We start from the raw sequence: 19,811 nt of genomic DNA on the forward strand, positions 1-19,811 counted from the left end.
TTTTGTTTTTAGTTTTTTGTTTGGGCAATGTGGGTTAAGTGACTTGCCCATGGTAACACAGCTAGTAAGTGTCAAGTGTCTGAGGCCAGATTTGAACTCAAGTCCTCCTGAATCCAGGGCTGGTGCTCTATCCACTGTGCCACCTAGATGCCCCTTAAAGATCCATTTTTAATTATAATGTTTGGTGACTATTACATATAACTAGATAAAGATTTTCCAGTAATATATTATTTCTTTAACTATTTTGCCCAAGAATTAGAAAATTCTCCTCCATTTAAATCAACCAAATGTTATTTGAAGGTATTTGCAAGTGCTATGGGGTTGACAATAGTCATATAAATAATTGATCTTGCTGCCAATGAGCTTGCAATCTAACATGCCTGAAACTACTACAGAAGATTAATTAACAGCCAGGAGATATGACATTGGCTTTGCCTATTAGATGAGAGAAAAAATATTGGGAAATAATTCTTGGAAGAAACCAGAGTTGGATTTTTGTGTTATATGAGATTTTATAGGGTAGGGAAGAGAAAAGAGAATATTTGAGAAAAAGCAGAGAAGAAGCAAAAAATTATGTCATGTATGCAAGATAGTCTGATAGGAGAAGTCCAAGCATTGGGAAGTAGTGGGAAATAAATTTAGATAGTTAATGTGTCTCCAGCTTCTGGAAGGTCTTGTATTAAAAAAAAAAGGAATTTCAACTTGAAGCAATAGGACAATGAGGAGACACTGTGGATTTTTCATGAGGAGTGATACAGTGGAAATGGTAAATGAGAAAGATAACCTTAGTAGTATTATGGGCCATCAACTGGAGAAGGAAAGTCAGAAAGGAGGGGAAGAAGGTAAGAAGCAATTGCTGCAACCTGAGTCTAAAATGACAATGTTTGGACTATGATGGTAGCAATAGAATACAGAAAAATGTAAAAAGTTATGAGAGACATATAATAGGAAAGATGACAGGATTTCATTATAGACTGAATAAAAGAAATCACCATTCTTTATACTCTACCGTGTTCCTCAATACTATAAGGTCTCAAGGAACACTTAATCACCAAATAACTCCATCACCTATACCACTAAATTGCCTTTTATATCTGAATACAAAGCATATAGGGAATGACAGGCTACTTTGTGACATCAATGGCAGGGGGGAGGGAATGGATCCAATAATGATATCTTCCTTCACCATAGAAGAGCAGCGAAGACTTGGATTGGGCATACTAGGGACAGTGTAAAGCTACCCCTTCTAAGGATGCTCTATTCATGTCAGAAAACCTCAGGAAGCTCCTGGCTTTCTTAAGTTAAATGTATGGGGCTCTTAAAGGATGAAAATCTGGTTATAAATTGGTGAAAATACAGAATAAAACCCCCAAACTATTGCAAACTATTCAAATTAATGGGGGTCCTAGGTGTTAGAAGGTTCTCCATATTCTGTGGCTCCATCCTCACCACCTCAGGGCAATGGAATGTGACTGCCAAAATTCTAGTACATCTTACGAAAGTATATTTTACTGCCTTGGTACAGCACTGGTGTTATTAAAGTTCATTGAACCTCGAAGGGAAATTTGAAGTCATCATCTAAATCCTTCATTTTACCAGTGGGAGCCATGATTTCCCCAAGTTCACAGAGATAATTAATAGCTATCCTACTCACTTTGGTTCACATAGGACAATTCAGTTCCTCTGGTTCTTCTCCAATTGCCTTTACAAACTAATCTGAGCCAAGATGGCAGAGAGAAGGCAGAAAGGTGTCTGAGCTCTCCCAAGTTTCCCTCAAAAACAATATTAAATCAAGCCTTTAAACAGATTCTGGAATTACAGAACCTACAAAAAGAAAAAGAGACACAATCTTACAACTTGAGATAATTTAGAAAATTTCAGGAAAGGTCAGTCTCACTTGGGCAAAAGGGGAGCACAGCACAGCTCTTTGCAGTATGGAGAGGGTCTGGGCAAGTCAGCAGGAGGCTCTAGGCCACAGCATAGATCAGCAGCTGAGGCCCCTTGGTCCTGGCTCAGCAGGCTGGTAGCGCAGCAGGCCAGTTGTGAGTCATGCCAGCCTTGGGAGAGAAGGCAAACTGCCAGTTAGGGAACCACCCACAGGATAGGCAGGACTGGATCAAACCATCTCAGCATAGGTTGTAAGCCCAAGGCAGTGAGGAATCCACAAACACAGAGGCCTCAGAGCAGAAAGCCAGGGATCAGGCCCCTATCCCCCAGCATAAGAAGTTTACAATGGTAGCCCCTGTGCCCCAGGAGCAGACCTCAACTTTAAAAGTCAAAAAATAGGGTACAATATAAGTAAAAGGGCCCTTACCATTGAGAGCCTCTATGGAGACAGGGAAGACCAAAACAAACTAATCTGATGACTAGGCTCTCCAGGAATTCCTCATCACCAAGACCTGCTAAATGTTTATCTTACTAGCCATATTTCCTACCTCAGCTCCAGAACTTCTGTTTATTTGAGATTAGACTTCCCCACCTCACCCAGACCGGAAGAACAGCAGCTGTTAACAATACAATTTCAAGACTGATTAGTGGAGAAAGTTTAACCCACTCTATTCCAACCTAGGCTCATTTTCTCCTTTGGTAGGCTGGTGGACTTCCCCCTCAGGGGTTTACCATAGAGGTACCAGATGCTTAGAGGGGATACCTACTTTTCTTTGGCCAATTAGAAGTTCACAGAACTCCTAAACTCAAACAGTCTCACCGATCACAGCCTCCACAGTAATAAGGACTATGGGCACACACTGCAGAACAAAGATAGACCTTCTTTGAAAGAGAAAAACAAATAAACAAGTAAAGGCAACTTAAGCTCTACCTTGATTACCAGACCCTGAATCCAGTCATATTGAAAAGAAGAGAAAGGACTGGATTTGAATTCTGATTGTTGTTGTTGTTGTTGTTGCTGTTGTTTGTCCTTCAACAACATTTGAAGAAGGGTGATGTCATTATTTGCAGTAAATTAGATCCAGAGCCATCTGGATCCAGTGGCAATCAGGATGACTGGAGATGGCCCTGGTTGTTTAAGGCAATTGGGGTTAAGTGACTTGCACAGGGTCACACAGCTAGTAAGTATCTGAGGTAAGATTTGGAGGTCCTTTCAACTTCAGGACCAGGGCTTTCTCCACTGCACCACCTAACTGCCCAAAGATATTTGTCTAAGAGTTGTTGTTTTTCATTTCTGTCCAACTCTTTGTGACCCCATTTGATGTTTTCTTGGCAATGATAATGGAGTGCTTTGCTATTTCCTTGTCTAGCTCATTTTATAGATAATAAAAACTGAGACAAAGAGGGTTAAGTGATTTGCCCAGGGTCACACAACTAGTAAATGTCTGAGGTTGGATTTGAGCTCAAGATGAGCCTTTTTGACTTGAAGACTGGTGCTTTATTCACTGTGCCATCTAGATGCCCATTTTAATTCAGATGACCAAAGTTTGAATCCCAGCTCTGCTATCTCCTACCTGTTTAGCCTTGGGTAAGTCACTTAATTTGCTTAAACCTCAGTTGCCCCATCTGTCAAGCTTTAGTTTTGGACTCAATGATCTTTTAAATCCCTTCCAACTCTGAATCTATGATCCTATGCTCTTTTCATTGTTTTTTGTTTGTTTGTTTGGTGGGGCAATGAGAATTAAGTGACTTGCCCAGGGTCACACAGCCAGTAAATGTCCAAGCCCAGATTTGAACTCAGGTCCTCCTGAATCCAGGGCAGGTGCTTTATCTGCTTCACCACCTAGCTGCCCCCTGATCCTATGATCGTTTATATTAGGATCTAGCAATAAAGGCAAGGGTAAAACAACTATATGCCCCAAACTACTTGGGTGTGCAACTCTCAGTTTTTAGTAAATCAGATGTAACCTTGAAGGTATAATTAGAGAATTAATTGTGGAGACTTCCCCAGGTGTGGTGAAGGGAGGAGAACAGATGGAAAACAACAGAGTCAATTCAGCATGAAGTTGGGAAGCAGTTGTCATTAAATGCTTGGGATTTTGTAATTCTGTGCAATCTGAGAAATATACCATACAGAGAGTTTTGATTGTGGAAATTTGGAAGAGTGACTTGAGGGAGTAGATGATGACAGAATTCTGGGAGGATTTGACTGAGAATTGGGAAGAATATGGGGGAGGGAGAGTAAATGCTAGAAAAAGTGTTAAGCTGGCAAGCCTTTGCTGTTCACTAAATCCTGCTTGAAGGGGGACTGTGTAATATAGTCTATATTCTACTGTCTCCTTACCCTACCAGTCATGTTGATATTGGGAACAGTGCTGTAAAGAAATACAAAATAAACTAGATTTTGTATATATGATTGTCAAATTTTTGCTAAGCATGAAAATACTGACATGCAGCCTCTGTACAGAAGAAGGAAATATAATTTCCTTGAAATAAAATGTAGAAAATAAACTAAATGAAACCAGCATCATGAGTGTGTACTGCCAAATAAGAACACACATAGTCTGTGCCCCTAATTAAGGATATGTTGGATCAGCTGGGGGAGGCCAATCTGAATAGATGTTTATACCTTTATTTGGGCCAAGTTTGTAATAAGCATAAAACTGCCTTTCAGATATGGTATGGGCACCTAAGTGAGGATATTCTGGCTCAGAAATACCCCTGTCATTTTCATCATGGTTAGTTAGTCTTAGAGTATGTTTGGTAGCTGGCACACATTCCAGGAAATTTCCCATGCTTTCTATACCATAGGCAATAGCTGACCTTACCACTCTTGGAGATAATGAAATCATATGTTCAATTCTTCAGGCTGCAGAAGTCTTCAAATTCACGATAAAATTTGATCTAGAACTTTCTCTTAGAGGAATCAAGGTAATATAATGGATAAATTAATGGAGTCAGGAATATTTGAGTTCAAATCCTACCTCGGACATTGACTCTCCATTTCCTCCTGAGCAAGTCATTTAACTTTGCTCAGCTTTAGTTTCCATATGTAAGAGGGAAATAATAACAATATCATCTAGTTCATAGAAATTTTATGAAGATCAGTGAGATAACACATGAAAATTACCTTATAAGCCTTAAAACTTTATATAAATGCAAGCTAACCATAAACTCTAATCCCCAAGAACCAAAGAAATTATACCTACCTAAGTATATATTCTTTTTTAAATTTTTTTTTAAATTTTAAATTTTAATTTTTTTTCAGCAACAAACATTTATTTTACTTTCCAGTTACATGTAAGGGTAGTTTTCAACATTCATTTTCATAAGATTTAGAGTTCCAAATTTTTCTCCCTCCCTTCCTCCCTCCCTTTCCTCCCCCCTCCACAAGATCGCAATCAGGTTATATATGTACAAACCGCAAATGTTCTTTTTATCAGTTCTTTCTATAGGGGTGCATAGTAAGCTTCCTTATTAGTTCTTGGGATTGTCCTGGATCATTGTACTGCTGAGAGTAGCTAAGTCATTCACAGGTTCTTCACTTGCCTGGCCTGTTCCCTGGTCCTTAGATGACCCAAGACCAACTTGCTAATCAACCAGCTTTGTGTGTTGTGGGTGTTAGCTCCAAGGAGCCTGTGCCCCTCTCCCACCTGGGCCACTGCTTCTTGAGCCTACCTCCTGGTTCTCAGCGGGGGTGTAAAATCCAAGTTCTGCCTCAGCACCAGCATAGACCCCTGTAGTCTCCCCCCTGCCCAGGGCTCATCCATCTCACCAGACTGTGATCTTAGTTCCAAATGACACTGGAACTTCAGCTGATTCAGAGGCTCTGGGGGGTCTGCTTTCCTGGTGAGGCCTTGCTGGGACTGGATCTGTGTCAGGGTGACTGTGGGGTTGGGCTCGACTCCTGTATCAGCACAGCAGCTCCCTCCTTCTGACCTTCCAAGCCATTCTTGGTTAGAAGATGATTTCAGCACATTCTTCTGTGAGTTTTGCTGCTCTGGGCATATTCCTATGGTGTTATTTGGATGTTTTTTGGAGTGATCGTGTCATGAGTTCGGGAGCTCACTGCCTTTCCTCCGTCATCTTGGCTCTGCCTTGGAAGTCCCAAGTATATATTAACTAGATAAAAGGAAGCCTTTTGATTGATATCATACATAAATTGTCAGTAGAATCCTACTCAGGATTTGTATGTTTTTAAGATGAAAATTAGTGGCTTAATACATTCTAGTAGTATGTTTACTCTTCCCTCTCTAGTCATCTTCATGCTGCCATACTTCTGAATTCCAGCTTTGATCTTCAGTAGGGTACTCCAATCTTCTATCCTAAGACTCTGGGCTTCTGACTAAAAGTATTCACAATGTCTAGCCTATATACCACACTACTCCTCAGCCATATTCATGCTATGCTACCTTGCATACACTCCTATATTCCTTTTATGCTCTGGATCTGAGAGCATTAATCATATCAACACTTCCAAAAACTCCCCTGCCACCACTATTAGAGAAGATAGATTACAATTAGAGATGATAGATAAATAGATAGGAGAGAGAGAGAGAGATGATAGAATAGACTATTTATTATGTACTTATAAACAAACAAGCAAACAACAAAAACAAACAACAACAACAACAAAACCCCAGCATTCTAGACAAGTGCCTGTTCTCAAGGATTATATATTCTGATGGGGAAGACAAAACATAAAGGAGACCTAGAAAGAAGAAAGTCTTCCTACCATGGAAAATTAGGAACTTACATTCTAGTAAACAGGGGAAAATGAGGCAAAGACTTGGATCTGGGAAAAATTAAGTGAAAATTCACCTATTGGTTTCAGGGTGGTTCCTGGGACAGAGTCCAAGTTTCTGATGTTAGAGTATACAAAGGAGACAGTGTGGTTTGGAGTTGGTGACCATGTGCCTTTTCTTCTTTTTTAGAATATAAATTTAATAATGTTTGTATCCCCAGTACTTACCATGGTGCATGGCAAATAGTAAGAATGGCATCCTTTTTCCATTCAATTGTTAAGGTTATGTGAGTGGAAGGAGAGCAACTTGGTCATTCTTCAGTCTTTGTCAAATTGATCCATATCATATGCTATGAAATGAACTGGATTCAGGGGGGAAATTAACCTGAGTGACTCTTTCCCAGGGTGGCATTTATCTTTCATGTACAGTAGCCTTTGTTTTGTTGGCAATGAATTATAACATGGTAAATTCTCTAAGAAATAGCATTATGTAATTGATAGAGTTAGTCTCAGAGTCCAGAAGACCTGGCTTTAAGTCCTATTTTAACACATACTGATCATGTGAGCAAGTCCCTTAACTCCAGGTAATTCTCATTCTTTATTCCAATGAAATTGCTGTCCAGTTTGTTTGTTTGTTTGTTTTGCTTGTTTTTTGGGTGAGGCAATTGGGGTTGTGACTTGCCCAGGATCACACAGGTAGTAAGTGTTAAGTGTCTGAGGCATAACTTGAACTCAGGTCCTCCAGACTCCAGGGCTGGTGCTCTTTCCACTGTGCTACCTAGCTGCCCCTGTTTGGTTTTTTTTTTTTTAAGTTCCGATGTGTAGGTTCAATATCTCTCTGTTGAATCCAGAAATAAACTATTACACCAGAATAGCTATTTAAAATACATAGAGTGTGGCAGCTAGGTGGAGCATTGGATAAAGAACCGGCCCTGGATTCAGGAGGACCTGAGTTCAAATCCGGCCTCAGACCCTTGTCACTTACTAGCTGTGTGACCCTGGGCAAGTCACTTAACCCCAATTGCCTCCCTAAAAAACCAACAAAACAAAACAAAACAAAACAAAAATAAAATACATAGAGCTATGTCATGAGGCACTGCTTCATTCTTTCTTTTTTCCTTTCTTTCTTTTTGCAGGACAATGAGGGTTAAGTGACTTGCCCAGGGTCGCACAGCTAGTAAGTGTCAAATTTCTGAGACTGGATTTGAACTCAGGTCCTCCTGAATTCAGGGTCAGTGCTTTATCCACTTTGCCACCTAGCTGCCCTTGCTTCATTCTTTATATAGCAGATTTATTCTCATAGATAAGATGACTTAGTTTGATTTCTCCATCAAAAAGCCTTTTATTAAAACAACAGTATGGTTATTAATTAAAAGTAATGAGATCTAAATCCTAACTTTAAGAAAATAACATTTTGAGAAAGCTTTGAAGAAAAAAATAAGTACAATATGGTACCTACACAATCTTCACTGTTTCAACTGTAGTCAGTTACTAGCGAACTAAATTACATCCTGAGTTTTAACCTTTAGTCACCTACAGATGTTATCAAAATAGGCAGCTCTGATCCTAGCCTAAAAACAATTCAAGAAACTAGTATGCTACTGGAGTTGTAGTGGACCTCTGAGACCCTCTACATTAGTTTTCTAATAATTATTTCTAAACATAACAGGTTTCATTTAATGAGGCCTAGAACACCAATAATTTCTACATTGTTTTTGGCTTTCAGTAGAGTTCTGGCCTTTTAGTTACATTCCCTTTTGCCGTCATAATTTTTTCTGAACTAAAGCTTTTAGGATAATAAGATTTATACAACCAGACCAATCCCTTTAACATGAACTTTTCAGTAAAGACAGAAAAAAATAATTTTCTACCATATAATTCTAATATTTATTCTACTTCTGACTATTGTCTACATCTAATCCGTTTCCTATTCAATAGACCAGTTGCATTTTTACCAGATTTTTTAATGTTATTTATTTTTTCTTTCTCCCTTAAGTGAATTCCCCAAAGAGTCAGGCCTTTTGCCCTATTAAGGGAAAAGGGAAAGGTGTCAATAAAAGCAACAGAACTTTCTTGGTCTCAGAAGTAAAATTAAGTGTTCAATTGCATTTCTAAAGATCGTCTTTCTGCCTTCTAAATTCTACAATTCTCTACTTTTAAAGCAACCATTAAAATACTTTTAAAATTCAAACACTAGTTTATCCAAGTAAAACTGCTATTTAATTGCTTCTATAAACCTTTTGATTATTGATTAAGTCCATATACTACAGTGAATGCCAGAATCCATTTCTTAGGTGACAGAATGAACAGACAGTTATCTGATGGCATGAGACTTTATGCCCTCAGATCAAAATGTAATTAAAATTTTAAGAAATCCAATAGCTCAAACCTCCAGTAAACAAAAGTATCAACTAAATAAATGTGGAATTAAAGGAAATTTAGGGCAGTTGTGAAACTTACCAGAAGAAAAGTGGTAGGCCTAGAATAAATAATATCAACTCTTGGTTTTGAGAAGCTCTTGAGACTCTGGGAAAATATCAAGCAATTTAATAATTGTGATACTTGGTTTCATTTCATTCTTTTCTGCTTTCAGTCTTCACCTGTCAGTTTGGAAAATGTTGCTTCTTTCTTTGATGAAATCTCTTGAGAGAGAAAGGAAGCAGAGAGGGTATGGAAATGGAGAGATGCCAGTATTGTCAGATGCTGTACAAAGATCCCTCACCAGGGCTCTCCAGGAAGTCAGACAGCATCCAGGCAGAGGAGAGAGACTAATGACAAGAATGTTCAAAGAAATGGATACAGACAAGCAAAGACAAAGTGTCTATGTGGGGAGCAGAGAGATAATAAATAGAAGATTGAATTTTAGATGCCTTAAATGAAGGATAGAAAAGAGGGGGAAAATAGACTGACAAACTTTCAATTATCTAAGTTTAAATTGTTTTAAGTTCTATTAAATAAAATACTTGAGGATCTTAAAGGTATCCCTCCTTTATGAAACAGATGTGTTTTCTCTTGGCCACTGGCAATTACCATAGAAAAAATTATATGTTTATATGTTGGTGTGTGTGTGTGCTTTCCCTCTTCACTCTATGTTGCCCTCCTCCCCTTCATTTTTTTATTTGGCTCATAAAAGTGGCTAAGTTGAGAGAAATGTGTTGGCAAAACAGTAAAAAAGTTTATTACACATTGGAGAAAAAAAGATAAGAAATTGATCTGAAATGGAAGTAAGAAAAGTGTAAACTGACCCAATGAACCATAAAAAAGAGAAGAAACCTAGAAATGAAGATCAGTAATCAGAGGCCAACAAAGGAGAGAAAAATCATATATATATATATATATATATATATATGTATATGTATATATATGTATATATATATGATTATGTTATGCTTATGTTTTCTATACCTTTTCCCTTCTATGATTATCAAGTGATATTTTAGTTGAATAGTTGAGAAGACTGAAAATAAGTATAGGCACCACCATAATAATCTTAACTTTGGAGAACCATTGAACAAGGCATGGAAATTGCTAGAGAGAGAGAGAGAGAGACCATCTAAGAGATACCCTTCATTTTACAGTTGTATAATTTGGTCAAGGAGAGGTTACATGACTTCTCCTAGGGTCATATTCTTGCTAGCTAGAAAGAAGCTTAAATGTAATACAATACCTACCACCCTAATATTTTGCAAGTATAGAAACTGAGTTCTAGAAAATTTAAGTGATTTGTCCAAGGTTACACAGGTAGTAATTACCTAAAAGTAAAATTGGAGCCCAGGTCCTTGGACTCCAGAGCCAGTGGTATAGATACAGCATGGAATAATCAAAGAGAGCTGACTTTGGAGGAAGGAACAATTGGATTCAATTCTCAGCTCAGATGTCTAACCTATAAAAGTCTCCTTACCCCTCTGTGTCTCGGGCAGCCTTCTACAACTTTCAATGGAAAGAGATTGTTGAAAGAGAGTTTCCTCAGGCCTACCAGAAGTTGACAAACAAAAGAAAGAATAGTTCCAGAGAAACAATAGAGTAGTTAAGAGGAATAAAGAAAGTTATGATAAATGAAATACTACATAGCAGAAAACGAGATTATGTCCAAAAAAAATCATGCTTGCCTGAATCCAAGCTACATACTACAACATAGAATTGGCCTTTGGATATTAACACCTAACCCATGATAATTACTGTCAGTTCCTCTAATCAACTATTCTCATTTTCTAGAACATCTATGTTGTCAAAATGTAATTTCATTGTCTTTTTTTTTCTACATAGAAATATTTTGAACTTTTAATAATTTAACATACAATTGAATTAGTTAAGGCCTATTTCCCAGCATATTGTAGTGGTCAAAGTGCTAGAACTGAAGTCAGAAGACCTAACTTCAAACTTTGTCTCAATAACTTCCTAGTAAGTTATGTGAATATGGGTAAATTGCATAATTTCCCAAAGCCTATAATCTCTAAAATGGGGATCGTAATACTTGTATTCACGATCTAATGAAGCTATTGTGCAGAAAGTACTTTGCACATCTTAAAAACCAAGGTAAATTTGAATTGTTATTCTTTATAATTTTGTTCAATTTCATCCTTTTCTTTTCCTCTCCTGCAGAAACCCAAGTGCAGAATTTTTTTAAAAAGTGAATATCATTCTGCTATAATGACCATGATGATTCAGGAGCAAAAATAACCTTTTTGTGTGTGTGTGTGTGTGTGTGTGTGTGTTTTACAGGTTTACATACAGGTGAACAAGGATAGAATCGTAATGATTAGAAAAATTATAAAGATTAAAAAGAGAACATTTGTCAGATTGTAAACATATCATATAATACAGGGAAAGACAATAATCTCATTATTACACATGTTCTTATGCCCTTTTAAATATACATATAACTTAACCGTATGTGTGTACATATATATGTGTATATGTGTTTATATGTAAGTATGTATATGTGTGTGTGTATATATGTATATGTTGATGCTTCAAGGGCTATTACCTCAAATATAAAATATAAATTCCTTTGACTTTTTAATGCATATATGTGTATAAATAAATATGTGTACATATGCATATATATTGTGAAAGACATATGTCTCTCCCTTTCCTTCTGATCTGTATCTTTATATCCTATATGTATATATGATCTGTATATATATCCATATATAGATTATGAAAGAAATATATATGTAGTATTTACATATATGTTCATTTATGTTTGCAGAGAATTAGTTATTATATGTATTAAGTTTCATAAGTAGCACATCTTAGAAATTACAATAACTGAGCCAATTAGAGATGCCATTCTCCCATAGGTGTTCTACCTGTTTGCTTATTCCTTTTGTCAGTGCCATAGCAATTGGTTTCTTAAATTCTAGACTTTAGTATCATGACAACCCTTCTTGACTCACTGTCTAAGCTTTGTTTGATTTTCAGATAGGTAAGAAAAAGTGAAAATATTATACTATGCTAGATATAGTGTACATTATTTGGTACTGAATACATTTCCATGGCAAATAATATTCTATTTTGATAACCACATAGCAATTATATTAGTAAAAATAGAGTTTTGTGTTTGCCCACTTACTAGGAAACCAGAGAAGGAGACAACAAACATCAGAGAGCTGATCTTGGAAGTAGGCATTGGGTTCGATTCTTAACTCAGATTTCTGACCCATACATACCCTTCCCCCTTTATCCAAGGAAGTATACCACCATTGCTGGGACTGTACCTAAAATTTTGTATGCTACCAATTTAAGCCCACATCTAATTGAACACTAAGCTTGGTAGAGAGGACTATCAAAGGATCTACTTTTCACATTTCATTTTCTGTCTCATTCAGCCCCCTTTCTTTTCTATAGGTTTCAGACTCTGGTAGATAGCCCAAGATGGAACTATTTCTAGTCATAATGTTTCTAAAACACTGAGAAAAACTGCATTGTACATTCGTTCCCTTTTTTTTAAAACATAGTAAACATTTTAATATTTTTATCTCCACCTAAAATCCTAACATGTTAAAAACTGGTCATCAAACTGAAAACATTCCTGACTTCTCTGTTTATAAAGATATCTTGAATATGCTTCCAGGTCAGCATACGTAGATTTAACTTCTCCTTTTTTGTATCCTTCTCAAAACCCCAAACTCCAGCATCACCACCACCACCCCTACCCCGTTCCCAAATCCAATCAGTAGTTCTTTGTGTATAACTCTCCTGGATCTCACTAGATTTTTTTTTTTGTTTTGCTTTGTTTGTTTGTTTGTTTTTGGTTTTGATTTCTTAAAATTGCACTAGCCACCCTGATAATTACAGACCCTAATCACCTTGCATTTGAACTTGAATCACCAAACAGTGGAAAAATTCAGAACTAAGTTTACTTCAACACAATGAAGTAAACCTCAAAATATATCTTTTTAACCTGGGATTGAACTTTCCAATGAACCATACTATTTTCATACATTGGAGATGATACAGTCCCTGGCTGCTTCCAGCAATTTTTGGCTCAGAGTTAAAAGATTCTTGTGCTTTGAGCTGGTGAAACAATATGCCCAGTAGTCACTGAGCAGGTAGTTTTGATGGTACAGTGAAACTGTAAAAAGAATTGACTTTCCCCTTGATTCTCTCTTCCTTCTACTCTGCTCTGTGGCAAATAACTCCCTTTCACCGAACTTCTTATGAGGGGGTGGTAAAAGAATGATAGTCTAAGAGTGGAAGTGACCCAAGTGTCTGAAAGGTCCCGAGGTCCTGGGACAATTGGATGGAAATAACAGTTATCAGGGGAAGTACCTTCTTTAGAGAAGGCAACTACCTGCCAAAGGAAGAATCCAAACACTGGCTTGACTGGAGAGGAGACATGGACTATGAGGGAATTTACTGCTAAGATAAAATGGAATTGGGACTACTCCGCAGTCCTGCAATCTGTTTCATATTCAGAAGTTTAAGTTATTAACCTCCGAGAAAATATAACAATAGATATGGATTGTTACTGAATCCCATTCTAAGGTTTTGCTTTGTTTTGTTTTGTGCCTGTGCATGTGTAAGTTTGTTGTGTTTAGAATTTCTTTTCTCTATAAGAAATAAACACTCATCATGTATTTGATTAAAATTGTGAACTGTTCTACTCCCCTTTCCCTTCTTGGTGAGATTTTAGTCCTGAGTCAAAATTTTAGGTAAATCACACCAATAGCGGTGCCACTATAGGTGGAAATGTAGGGAAAGCCTAACCTCTCTCCTTAGCCTAGGTTCCTCCAGGATTCAACCTATTTTATAGCACTTTCCTAATTCACGGAAGAAGGATATTTCAGAAATTGAGAATGAGGGTTCAGAGACCCAGGTCCTAGAGCACAGTGATAATTTTAATTGTTAGATATTTGATAGGTAAATATAGTTAAATAAGCTGTCAAGGAATACATTTGTAAAGATTTAATTGTTATTTGAGGTTTTTATGGCTCAGCCGGGCACTGGCCTGGGGCTCCGCAAACCGCACAGTGCTCCACCCACTGGTTGTAGCCGTTGCCATGGTGCTAGCACCTCACATCATCACCATTCGCCTATGCCTACATGGGCCTGGCAAAATTATGATTGGAAGCCTAGTGAGGGCAGTCATGTGACTGTCAGAGCGGCCATCCCATTGGCTGGGGCTGTGTGGGGTTTTTCTGGGATTGGGGGAGGAGAATTGAGCATTTTAGCAAGACGCTGGAACAACAGGACTTCTGCTGCATATTCTCAGCTGATTCCTGGGTGGTGGTATCTTTTAAGGTTGTATAATTTCCCTTTACCCATTTTATTTCCTTTCCCTTGATAGTACTGATACTGTTTGTGTTGTTTTTTTTTTTAAGTTCATTCTTGTTAAAATAAATCCTGTTCTGTTTTGAGGGAGGCTGTCAGTTTCCTTCCTTACCCCAATATTTCCGCGAGCTGCTTAGCTAACACTCCCCAATTAAAAATTGGTCCCCACAGATTCATACACAGACTATAAAATCATTTTTTAGTTATATTTAAGTTCAAAATATCTATTTGTAAAGGATAGCAAGAAGAATCCATCAAAGCATTCTCAATGTCTCATGTATAGATATTCATTCCATTAAAATTTTTAAACTAGTATAGAAACAAATAGAAATAATGATTTTAAACTTAGAAATAATCAATCAATGATACATTAGAACTAAAAGAGATCTAATTTGGGTTCCTAAACATAAAACCAACAAAAACTTACATGCTTTGTGAAATTTGTGTTTAACATCACGGAGAGTAGATGTGGGAGACACCTGAAAGTTTAGAAAAAGAGGAAGAAAACAATTTTTTATTAAATGTTCTTGATATTCACCTAGTTTGGACAAAAATGATTAATATTTTAGTGACTTCAATATTGGGACAATACCAGTGTTGCATAGGGATTGCTTTAGTCTGCTAGTAGGACTCTTGACAAAAACCTAACTAAATGATCAGTTTCCTCTAAAACAAGATCATTCAGTATTTATCTCGATCATTATTTAGTATGGATTGTTTACCAGATTCCGACCCATGGATGTGGCTTTGTATATTTCTTCAACATGCACTGTTCACATTTTGGCTTATTTTCAGAATGTGTAAGACTTTGGAATCAGGGCCAGTGTTGCAAATCAGAACTGTTTGTGCAGAAGTATAGAAGGAGTGCCTATGGACAAAGGGGATCTGTATTCCCCTAAACTGTTTTGTGACTGGGGCAAGTGATCCAGATAATTATGATATATTCCATTCTATATGGTGTGCATGATGATTGCTACGTGGATATGTCCCAAGAGAAACATGGATTACTCATATAATGTTGACTTTTGGTTCCTTGGAAGAAGGATAATGTAATTAGCCATTATTATAGAGTCTGGTTATTTACAACATAGTTTCTTCTGAACCTTAGACTAAGCCATTTGTTTGTTTTTGTTTATCAAAGATCTTTTGCATAGAAAATGAATAACAGAACAGCTTTGAATATTTTACATGTATTTGGGTCATAACCTACCTAACTTTGAACAATAGCTTTAAAAATAGATTGCATCATAATCCTTTATTTCTACTGAACAAATACTATCAGGGACAATTTGTTTCATTCAATAGCTTTTACTTAGTTTCTCTGGGGCATATTCATTAGTTGATAAATGGCAATGAGAAGGATTTGAGGTGATTGAATTCGATAGAAAACAATAAGAAAACATGTTAGGGCATATTCTGGAGAAAAGCCACATTGAATCAATAACTCATAAATCTTTGACCACTCAAAATGCTTTAAAACTTAATACCATCATTTCCCCTATGAAAATAAAGTTGGATTAGAACAAGGCAATTTTCATAAAAGTATAATGTGTTTGTATTAATTAATATATTTGTAAATATCAAATTATTGCATTTTATTTTAATAGCAATTTGAGTATAGCAAATTTGAAAGCATGCCAATAGAATGATATTTATTTTAACCTATTTTTAAAATGTGAATAGTACAACATATAATAGTATTTTTGCTATTTCTAAATTTTTTTTAACCATGGATTTGGGTGGAAATGCTGTGAAATCATAGTAAGGAAAGAAATGAGATATTGAACTATTAAGTTTTCAAAGAGAAAAAACTACTAAGAATGAAAAAAAAAAGTGTTCATTCATCTACCTAAGTCTAATAGTTTAAAAATAACCAGTCGATAAAACTGTTCTATTTGAGAGAGTTCCCTAAAACATTTCCTTTATAGATCACCAGTAAATAGCTATTCCTTAGTCACTGTGAACAGGTTTCATAATCTCAAGTCAAGCCCTGGGTGCCTAGTGTCTAAATCAGAAAGTTTCCCCCCTCCTTGTAATTATTTAAAACTTTGAAGACTATCAGAATGGAAAGATTGACAATTCTTCAAGTATACCTATAACACACACACACACACACACACACACACACACACACACACACACACACACACACACACACACACTCTCTCTCTCTCTCTCTCTCTCTCTCTCTCTCTCTCTCTCTCTCTCTCTCTCCCCCCCTCCCCTCTGGCTTCACAGGAGTCACTGCTTAATTAAATCATTGGACTGGGAAACTAGGAAATTTAGGATGTGTTTATCAGTTTTCAATCATTTTTGCCTTACTACTGCCCTCTGTCCTCCACTTTTACTCCCTGATCTATTTTAAGCCATTTTTGAATTGTTAGAAATGAATGATATATGATGATTTTAAAAAGTGGATAAACAAAATCCTTTTTACATTTTAATAGTATTTCTAAACAGTGTTCTCCACTTCTCTATTACTTTGTGACCTTGAGTGAGTCATTTAATCTCTAGGTCTCAGTTTCCTCCTATGAAATGAGGAAGATAGACTAGATAAGGTTGAAGATTTCTTCCATCAGGATTGTGCTGCACCCAGTTAGAACCTGGTCTTGAGAGCCCACGGAAATATTTAGTGTGAACATTTGCAATTCAGAAATAAGTACTCTATAAAAAGTGCTTTATTTATTATTCTTTTGTTTAGACTTAAGAAAGTCTTAAAATTCACAAGGTCTGTTTTCAGTATTATGAAAGGAGTAAATGAAAACCCAAACACCTCAAAAACACCTTAACCTTTGCTGTCTCTCTATTCTTGCTTTTTCTGCTATCTATATGTGAATACAAATTTTTTCTTCATATTGAAATTCGAGAGAGAGAGCGAGAGGAGAGGACAAATAAAATAAAACATATATTAAGTGCTTACTCTGACCCAGTCACTATGCTAAGTGATGAAAATACAGTTATAAGCAAGCAAAATAGTCCTGGTCATAAGAAGCTCACATTCTAAAATGGCATATAAAGGAGAAATGGGGTAGTAGAGTTTGCTCATAGTCTGGCTCATGGAATAATAGGGCAAAAGCTCTGAGAAAAGAGTGCAGGCTGGTTCTATTGCTGGAGTAGTGCATTCTTCCAGAAAAGATTATGGTAGAGACAGCATGATTTGGACCTGGTGACACGTCTAGTTCAAATGCCACCTGTTTCATGAAGCTTCTATAATTCCCCCCAGAAGGAAGTAATTACTCTCCTCTTTTATTCCTGCAACTTTATACCAATCACATGCATGGGCTTTGTCACACACTGCTTTGTATTGCAATATAAGTGTGCCTATCACTTCTCTCTACTGGATTATAAACTCCCTACGGACAACGTCCATGTCCTATATCTGTTTGTATCCCTTCTGTCTAGCACCTAGCACTGTGACTTATGCATAGCAGCAGTTCAATAACTATTTGTTGACTTACTGACAGAGCACTGAGAGATCCTGGATCTTGGGACATCCTTGTCCCCCAGCCAACCACTTAAAATTTTGACATTTAAACATTCTCACTGCACCTCTTCCTGATGCTTGCTTTATGTCAAAGCTTGTCACTTCATTGAAGCTGGAGCGTGTCATTCCTTTTAGCTCTGCCTGTCAGCTCTGGAGAGTGCTTGACATTCACAGCTATGGGATCAGAAGTGCACTGGAATCTGCCACCTCCAAATGAGAACAATACCACCTGGAACTGCTTGGATTGGGGTTTGCTTAACTGAAAAGTCTAGCAGGGGTTTCCTATCAAGTTATTCTGTTTTTAGAATGTGACATTTTGCTGTCTCCTATACTTCTGTGACTAAGCATTATCCTGTCCCAAAATTATAAAGATCTTTATGATAAGCCAGGAAGGTTAAGCAGAGTTAATTAGCAACTTAACTTTAAAAGAAAATAAAAAACATGATGGTTTCTTGGAGGAAGGGGGGTTCTTTTAAACATTCTAATCCATTTTGAATATGATGGTGTGTAGTAATGCATACTAAAAATAGCATTGGTTTTGGAGTCTAAGTACCAGGGTTCAAATCCTGTCTTTGTCAAATATTTTAATCCTCTGATCTAAGGATAAATGAAAGTTTCAGCAGGGATAATGGACTGGACTTTTGATTATCTTGATACTGAGAACTTCCTGTAATTTAGAATCTTGGAGATTGATGTATAATGGTGAGAGGTTGGCAGTCAAAAAGCATTTATTAAATGCTTATTATGTGTCAGGCACTGTGATAAACACTGGGAATACAAAGAAAGAGAGAAAAACAGTTCATGTACCAAAGGGCCTCATATTCTAATAGGGAACATAACATGTAAATAACTGGGCACATATAAGATCTATACAAAGTCAATGACTGGTGAATCTCTGAGGGAAAGTGGGAATGGGATTGAAGGCCTCCTGCCAAGAGTTAAGATTTGAGCTGAGTCTTGAAATAAGTCAGGGGGGCCAGAAGATGGAGAAGAAGAGGGGGAGTATTTTAGGCAGGGGTGTGTGAACATGGACTCTGTAATTACTGTACTGATTAAGTATTCTAGAGCTTCCCTTTTTCAAAGGGGAACCAGATAATAGAGTAGCACAACAACTAGACAATTAGGAAGACTTCTAAATTCCAGGGATGCTTGATATACTAATAATCTTTAGCTGAACTCAGAGATGCCTAAAACTGTTGAAACCATTCTTGACCAGTTCAAAGAGAGAAGCAAACATCTTGTTTCCTAACTTATCCAAAGAACAGCAAACATCTCTTTTTCTGATTGCTCATATTTGCACATATCTTCTCCCTAGGTTTCCATTTCCTGCCTGACTTTCCAATTTGTGTTTCTCCTTTAACTCCCACTTAGCCATAGATACCTCAAAAATTTCTAAATACATCAAATATGTGTAAATACCTCATTCTTTTCCCACTCACCTTTGAGCAGTTAAGAACTTGTTTCTCTGCTCCTGCTTGCGAGCTTCTCAGACAATAAGTGCTATTATAATCTTTGTAAACCGTGATCAGACTCTAACTCATTCCAGGTCCCCCTTTGGGACCTGGGGCTTCTTCCATTAGTTAATAAGGGGTCTTTATTTTAACAGAGAACAAACAGGGAAGACACATAGATTAAAAGGTTGCAAGTCTGTGTGACTGGCAAGATAATGACACTTTCCACAGTTATGGGAAAATTAAGAAGAAGGTAGGGTTTGGAGGGAAAATAAAATTTTCTGGTTTTGACATATTGAATGTACCTATGAGACATGAATTGTGTGTATGTATTTGTGTGCATGCATATATATACACACAAATACAAATACATATATAATATATGCATATATTATATACAGACATATTCATACATGTGTATGCAGATGTATATAGGTATATGCACATATGTTTGTATATGTGTGTGTAC

The 19,811-nt window shown here is 36.9% G+C and overlaps 1 protein-coding gene across 2 annotated transcripts in view; it reads right to left on the reverse strand.

Moving 5' to 3' along the window:
* The window catches only part of TECRL (trans-2,3-enoyl-CoA reductase like), a 169,916-nt gene that overhangs the window by 101,659 nt on the left and 48,446 nt on the right, over window positions 1-19,811 (reverse strand). For both annotated transcript variants that reach the window (XM_043969700.1, XM_043969702.1), the window contains exon 2: window positions 14,835-14,886. In XM_043969700.1, the coding sequence (XP_043825635.1) occupies window positions 14,835-14,886 (52 nt within the window). The remainder of the gene's footprint in view (window positions 1-14,834; window positions 14,887-19,811) is intronic.

The sequence above is a fragment of the Dromiciops gliroides genome, chromosome 6, assembly GCF_019393635.1.
Source record: "Dromiciops gliroides isolate mDroGli1 chromosome 6, mDroGli1.pri, whole genome shotgun sequence".
Lineage (NCBI taxonomy): Eukaryota > Metazoa > Chordata > Mammalia > Microbiotheria > Microbiotheriidae > Dromiciops > Dromiciops gliroides.